This window comes from Ochotona curzoniae, unplaced genomic scaffold, assembly GCF_017591425.1.
Source record: "Ochotona curzoniae isolate NIBS_2020 unplaced genomic scaffold, NIBS_Ocur_1.0 contig_3520, whole genome shotgun sequence".
Classification (NCBI taxonomy): Eukaryota; Metazoa; Chordata; class Mammalia; order Lagomorpha; family Ochotonidae; genus Ochotona; species Ochotona curzoniae.
Window position 1 is genome coordinate 18,006,096 of NW_024465894.1, and position 6,878 is coordinate 18,012,973.

The 6,878-nt window shown below is 57.7% G+C and overlaps 1 protein-coding gene across 1 annotated transcript; it reads left to right on the plus strand.

Moving 5' to 3' along the window:
- The first annotated feature begins 208 nt into the window (after window positions 1–208).
- Window positions 209–1,734, plus strand: MRPS26 (mitochondrial ribosomal protein S26). Its single transcript, XM_040981167.1, has 4 exons — window positions 209–464; window positions 545–691; window positions 792–915; window positions 1,344–1,734. Exons 1-4 carry the CDS (start codon window positions 238–240, stop codon window positions 1,476–1,478), a joined length of 633 nt encoding a protein of 210 aa, XP_040837101.1. The 5' UTR covers window positions 209–237; the 3' UTR covers window positions 1,479–1,734.
- Window positions 1,735–6,878: the final 5,144 nt, after the last annotated feature.

The following is a 6,878-nucleotide window of genomic DNA, read 5'->3' on the forward strand; positions in this document are numbered from 1 at the left end:
CTGCAAACCACCCTCTCCCACCCGCGCTGAGACCCATCCCGGCCTTGGGAGCGGGAGGGCCAGCGGGGCGGGTCAGCCGGACCCGGGGCTGGCCTGTGGTGGGCGGGGTCACCGTGCGCTCCGCCCCCGAGTGGGCGGGCCTAGGGAAGGGGCGGGAGCCCGAGGACTACCGGTCCCAAGGTGCCCCGCGCGCGCCCGCGGGCCCCGGCGGAGGAGCGGACCGAGGGCGCCGGGATCATGCTGCGCTCGCTGAGCGGCCTGGGCCTGCTGGGCGCGCGGGCCCCGGGCCGGTGTCCGGCCCCGCCGCTGCTGCTGGTGCCCGCGCGCGGCCGCAAGACCCGCCACGATCCGCCGGCCAAGTCCAAGATCGGGCGCGTGAACATCCCGCCGGCGGTGGACCCCGCGGAGATGTTCGTGCTGACCGAGCGTTACCGGCAGTACCGCCAGACGGTGCGGGCCATCAGGTGCGTGCGGTGAAGGGGAGGTGGCGGGGTGAGCCGGCGCGGGCAGACCGGGTACCGACTGGAAGCGTGTGCCCGGCCAGGCTGGAGTTCGTGACCGAGGTGCGGAAGAAGATTCACGAGGCCCGCGCGGGGGTCCTGGCGGAGCGCAAGGCGCGGGAAGACGCGGCCGAGCACCAGGAGCTGATGGCCTGGAATGAGGCGGAGAACCGGCGGCTGCACGAGCTGCGGTGCGTGGGGACGCCGGGCGGGCCGGGCGCGGTGGGGACGCCCGGCTGACCTGGGAGAGTCCCCCGGCCAGGCTCTACCCTGACCTGTCACCGTGCACAGGCTAACGAGGCTGCGGCAGGAGGCGCTGGAGCAGGAGCAGCGCCAGGCGGAGGAGCAGGCCCGCCAGGCCCAGGAGGCGCGGCTCTGGGCGCAGCTCAAGGAGCAAGAAGTGCTGCAGCTGCAGGTGCGGCAGGAGGCCGGGACAGATGGGTTTAGAGCAGGAGGGGAGTTGGGAGAGGGGCCCAAGGAGATTGCAGAGATCCCGGGGCACAAGGGACACAAAGCCATGCCAGCACACAGCGAGCCGTGTCAGCTGTGGGAGCTCCAGGAGGAGAGAGTCCACCAGCAGGCCCGGGATCATTAGAGGGTTGGGAATGCCAGACCACAATTGGCAAGAGCCAGATTTGAATGCAGCGAGACCCGTTAGGGGTTACCTGGCAACTGCATTTGGAAGCTTGAAGTACAGTAAAAGGCAGGGAGGGAGGCGGAGATAAGTTTGAGAGAGCTTCAGGAGGGATTTGGTGACCTGAGGGCGGAGCCACCACCAGCGGGCGCAGTGGACCAGCGGCGATGCCCCGAACCCCAGTTCTCTTGCCTCTTCTCTCTCCACAGGAAGAGGCGAAAAACTTCATCACCCGTGAGAACCTGGAGGCGCGTGTGGAGGAGGCGTTGGACTCCCCTAAGACCTACAACTGGGCTGTCACCAGGGAGGGGCTGGTGGTGAGGCCGCAGCCCCCCGGCTCCTAGAGCCACAATGAGGACACAGTGATGCCCCACATACCCGGTTGGCAGGGCCTTGGAAGGAGGAGCCTCTTCCCAGCAGGGCCCTCACCTCCCACTATCTGTGGAACACCTCAGGGCCGCAGTCACACAGAGGCTTGCACTGGGCTGCAGGGCCATCCCCTGACTGCCGTCCGGGCTACTGATTGGAGAATTACAAGCCGTAGCCACATGTGGTCTGCTGTCCATTCACTTTTTGTAAATAAAGTTTTATTGGAATACAGCCATACCTGTTCAATGACTGCTTTCCCATGGCAAAAGCAAGGATGACTCATTACAACAGGGGTCGAGTGACTTGCAGAGTAAACTGCTTGGTGGTTTTATAGATGGGTGTGCCAACCCCTCAGCGACATACTAGCCGGCAACCAAGGGCCAGGGTCTCATGTGTCCACCACCTGGAAGGTGGAGACCCTGTGTTTTCCTGTGGCTCTCTCCAGTGTCCCCCGACTCCCCTGGGGGTGCTAACTCCTTCAGACCAATTGCCACATCTGGACCCTGTGGACTGTGGGAGCACTTGTGGCTGACGCTGACGAAGATGCAGGAGCAGGTGGAACTGCAGCCCTGTCGGATGCTTAGTAACATCAGGGGCCTAGCACCTGCTCCTGCCCCAGGCAGGCACTCCCGACAGCCACAGCCTCCCAGGGCAGGGCCCAGTGGAGGACCTGCTCCCCAATGTTCAGCCTGAGTTTCAGGGGAAGAGTTGGTGAGGACACCCTGTGGTGTGGGTCATGGTCAGGCAGTGTCCATAGCCTCAGCTCACCCTCGAAAGGAGCTGGCCTTGTGGGTGCAATGGGCCCCATGGTCCCTTATGGTAGAAGCCCACAGCAAGCTGACCCTTGGGGACAGCCCGGGGCAGAAAGGCCAGTCTTTGTCATGTGTTCCTTCCTCCACCCCCCCTTCTACATCTTTGTTTGACTCCGGGTTTTGGGAGTCACATCCCAGGCTTTGGAGGTGACATCCCCTCTGGGCTGTCCAGTGTGCCACATGGGGCTGTCTCCCCTTAGTACTTGCCACCTGCTGATGGCAGCTGGTCGTGCTGATACCACACTTCAGCCCCTCTGCTGCCCACTGCAGCCGTCTGGCTGGAACGAGCCTGAGTCGGCAGCTTGCTGGTACCTTTAGGGTCTGCTCAAACCCAGCCGCATCTGCACCTGCCTCTCAGAGATGCTAGAGCGTGTGCGACCAAGTGGGCCAGCAGCTGGTGTCCCTGGGAAGCCAAGCTGCTGGACCTGGTCTCGCTCAGATACTCCAGGCCTCTTGAGGAGCCAGGAGCTGCTACGGACAGCATGGGCACAGCAGTCCTGCTGACCACAGCTTGGATGGCCCGAAGCATCCTCCCCCATTCTGGGCCCCAGGGCTACCTTTGACACAAAATGCTTTCGCCAAACTAGGAGGAGGCACAGTGGGGTGGGGTGGGGGAGGTCGGGGCTCACGTAGGGGAGGGAGGTTCACTGACCCCAGGAACTTCCCTGCGTGGGCAGTCTCCATGGGATTGCTCTGTCCTGTTAGCTTTCCAGAGTGGGATAGGCAGCCTGCCGCAGCTAGGATGGATGGGTCTCTAGTCCGCAGGAGAGTCTCACCTGGGCTGGTGTAGCCACCGCCCTGCTGCCAGTTGTGGGCAGACAGCTGGAAATGGCTCACATGGGTGGGAGAAGAGGAATGCAGGGACTGGGTTAGTGGGCATCAAAGAGACCATGCCATCTGGTGCAGCCTGAAGGAATGCCCCTATATTTCCTCCAGGAACCTGCATGGAACGTGCATGTCCTGTCTTCTCTGAAACCATGAGGCAGGTTCCCCCCCAAATCTACCCTGTGGTTATTGTTCAAACTCTCCCAAGCACAGAGCTGAAATCTCTTCAAGTGCTGACACAAGAAGTCTGACTGGGGAACCTTTCTCCTCCAGCTGTAGGAGGAGCCCCCTGCTGGGCACTTCAGGGAGCGTTTCCTCAACACAGGCTGGGGCACAAGCCTGGAGTCCAGCTGTGTTGGACTCCTCACCGTGGCACAGCCGGTGGTCACAGCCAGAGCCCGGGGGGGATGTTGTAGCGTCTGCCACTGCTGCTAGGCTGCTCCTTGGGTTAGAAGCACCCCACATCAGAGTGCCTGGGTTCAAGGTCCAACTACTCCACTTCAGCTCCATCTGCTGCTAATGCGCTCCCTGGGATATGGGATACGGCAGGTGACGGCTCCAGGACCTGGCGCTCTACTGCCCATGTGGGAGGTGTGGATGGAGTTCCGGCTCCTGGCCTTGACCTGGCTCAGCCCTGGCTGTTGACGTTTGGGGAGTGTACCACAGCATATAAGATCCTTTCTCTGTTTCTTTGCCTTTCAAATAAAATGCAAATAAATAAAACTTTAAGTGAGGGCCTGGAGCGATGGCCTAGTGACTAAAGTCCTCACTTTGAACATGTCAGAATCCCATATGGGCGCCGGTTCTAATCCCGGCAGCTCCGCTTCCCATCCAGCTCCCTGCTTGTGGCCTGGGAAAGCAGTTGAGGATGGCCCAAAACCTTGGGACCCTGAAACCCATGTGGAAGACCCAGAACAAGCTCCTGGCTCCTGGTTTCAGATCAGCTCAGCTCCAATTGTTGTGGTCACTTGGAAAGTGATTCATCAGACAGAAGATATTTCTCTCTGTCTCTCCTCCTCTCTGAATATATGATTTTTACAATAAAAATAAATTTTTAAAAATTTTAAGTAAAACTAGAGAATGACTTCACACACATCAAACAATTTCCTGCCAGATTGTTCATTATGAGTTGGGTCGTCCACATTGCATATCAGAGTGCCTGGGATTAAGTCCCGCCTCCACCTCTGCTTCTGATCCAGCTGCCTTCTCATGTGCCTGGGAAAGTGGAGGGTATCCCATGTGCTTGGGCCCCGGCCCCATGGAGGAGACCCAGATGGAGTTCTGGCTGTGGTCTTTGGCCCGGCCCATCCCTGCCAAACACAATGCTCTGAGGGCCAATGTCCGCTGCAGCTCCCCCTGTTCTCCAGCAGGGGGCAATATCAGCAAGATAGTAACGTGCCCTCAAAAATGGATTTGTGTTGGTGAATTTGACAACACTGTTTTAAGAGGGAGGCAGAGCTTAGCTCTGAATCTCTCGGGCTGTCTCCCCTGAAAGCACACTGCCCCCTAAGCGGCCGCTTCTTTCAGCTGTCATATCTCCAGGTTGAGTGGAAGTTGACTACTTGGTAAACGCTTCATCTTAGAACAAGGCCATTTCCCAGCATCATGGCCGTAGCTTTTCCACCCAGGAGGTCAGACAACTTCCAATCCCCTGCTCCCTCGTCAGCCCCTGGCAGCCCATCCAGCTTTGAGATGGGACTGCTGTGGGTACCTCGTACATGGGTGCCAGTCTTAGATATCGCAAGCATTTGAGGACTTAAGCAGGAGACGAGGTCTCTTCCCGTACCACCTTTCTCCTCTTCCCTCTCAAATAAACAATGTAAAATAGGGGCTGATATGATTGCTCAACAGGCTAATCCTCAGCCTGTGGCACTGGCATCCCACATGGGGATGCCAGTTCGTGTCCTGGCTACTCCACTTCCCATCCAGCTCCCTGCTTGTAACCTGGACAAGTAGCAGAGGATGGCCCAAGTCCTTGAGACACTGCACCTGTGTGGGTGACCAGAAGAGCCTTCTGGCTCCTGGCTTCATATCAGCGCCTTCTAGCTCTCCCGCTCCCTTTCTGTAAAATCTGCCTTTCCTTTTTTAAAATGGCAGTGCGTCATGGGCCAGGTTGGGCCGCAACACCAGCCAGTTCACATTAGGAATGCCAAGGTAAAGCGAGCTGTGTTAGTCTGGAAGGTAGGTGCCAGGTCCGTTAGCCCTAGGGGTGGGGGTTCCAATGAGGCCTGGATCCTTGGCCCTACCAGTGCAGTGGATGCCAGGTCCTTAAGCCCTGGGGACTTTGTAGGGCCTGTGTTGCCTGGCCTGGCTCCCTGGGCCCACTGGCACCGTGGGTGCCTTGCCCATGAACCCCGGGGACTGGGGTCTGGTGGGGTCCTTGTGCCCACCTGCACGGTAGATGTCAGACCCATGAGCCCTGGGGCTGGGTGGGGTCTGGCGGGTCTGATTGTATGGTCCAGGTCCCTGGGTCCACCTGCACAGTGGGTGCCTAGTCCATCAGTCCCAAGGACAGAGGTCCTGTGAGGCCCTGGTCAGGTGGCCTGGGGCGCCAGTGGCACTGGGGGAAGCTCACTGGCCACCCAGGGGCACACTTGTGGAGATTTGTTGTGTGGGCTTGCAGGGGTCCGGGCGATGGCACAGGTGGGGGGCATGCGGGGCCTGGAGTCTCACATCCAGGACTGGTGATCTGACAGTGGAGTTCATGTGTCACAGCTTGGCCTGCTCATGGAAAAGACAGAGCAGTGGACAGCTGGCGCAGCCCTCACCCTTGGATCAGCGAGATAGACAGCATTTCAAACCACTTGGGCAGAACCCTCAGAGCATGCGCTGTAGCTGTATTGGGGACCCTGGGTTGATACTAGGTGGCCACTCCCCATCACTAGATACTGGGACAGTTGGGAGGCTGGGTGTGGCTTCTCCCCTTAGGGAGAAGAAATTGAAAATTTGGAAACAACGTTCACACTCACTTTTCCCTAACCCTAGATCCTTCCCACCCTGATCAACTATGTAAACATCATCAAAAATTAAAATTTAAAAAGTTTTTAAAAATAATTTTAAAAGAAAAGCATCCTGGGTTGGCATAGCCCTGGCAACTCGTGTCCTTTCCTCTTGTGGCTGCTGCCCCGCTGTGGCCTTCACCCTGCTGTCCTGTGTCCCCATGCTGGCCTCGGCCCAGCCTCTCGTCTCTGTGCTGTGATCCGCAGAGATATGGTGAGGTTCCTGGCCCTGCCGCTGGCCACAGTGCTCCCAGGAGCCTCACTCAGCTTGTCGCCAATAGAGCAACGTGTGTCCCCTTTGACCCTGGAGGACATCCGGGGCTGTGTTCTTGACCTAAGACAAGATCAACCCAGAAAAGTTCTCGGTAAATTTCCATTTTATATAAGACCTGGGCTTAGAGCGTTTGGAAAGTGGAGATTATCATGACTGCGGAAGGTGAATTTGGGTTTGAGATTCCTGATACAGACGTGGAACGATTCATGTGTCCACAAGAAATTGTAGACTACACTGCAAATAAGGGGGATGTTTTTGGTCTGTATCATAAAAATGATAATAATTTTTTAAAGTTAAAGAAGACTGTAGGAAGGTGCTCGCACAGAAAAAAGGGATTTTTTTTTTAAGATTTATTTATTTATTATTGGAAAGACAAATATACAGAGAGGAGGAGAGACAGAGAGGAAGATCTTCTGTCCGATGGTTTACTCCGCAAGTGACCACAATGGCTGGAGCTGAGCCAAT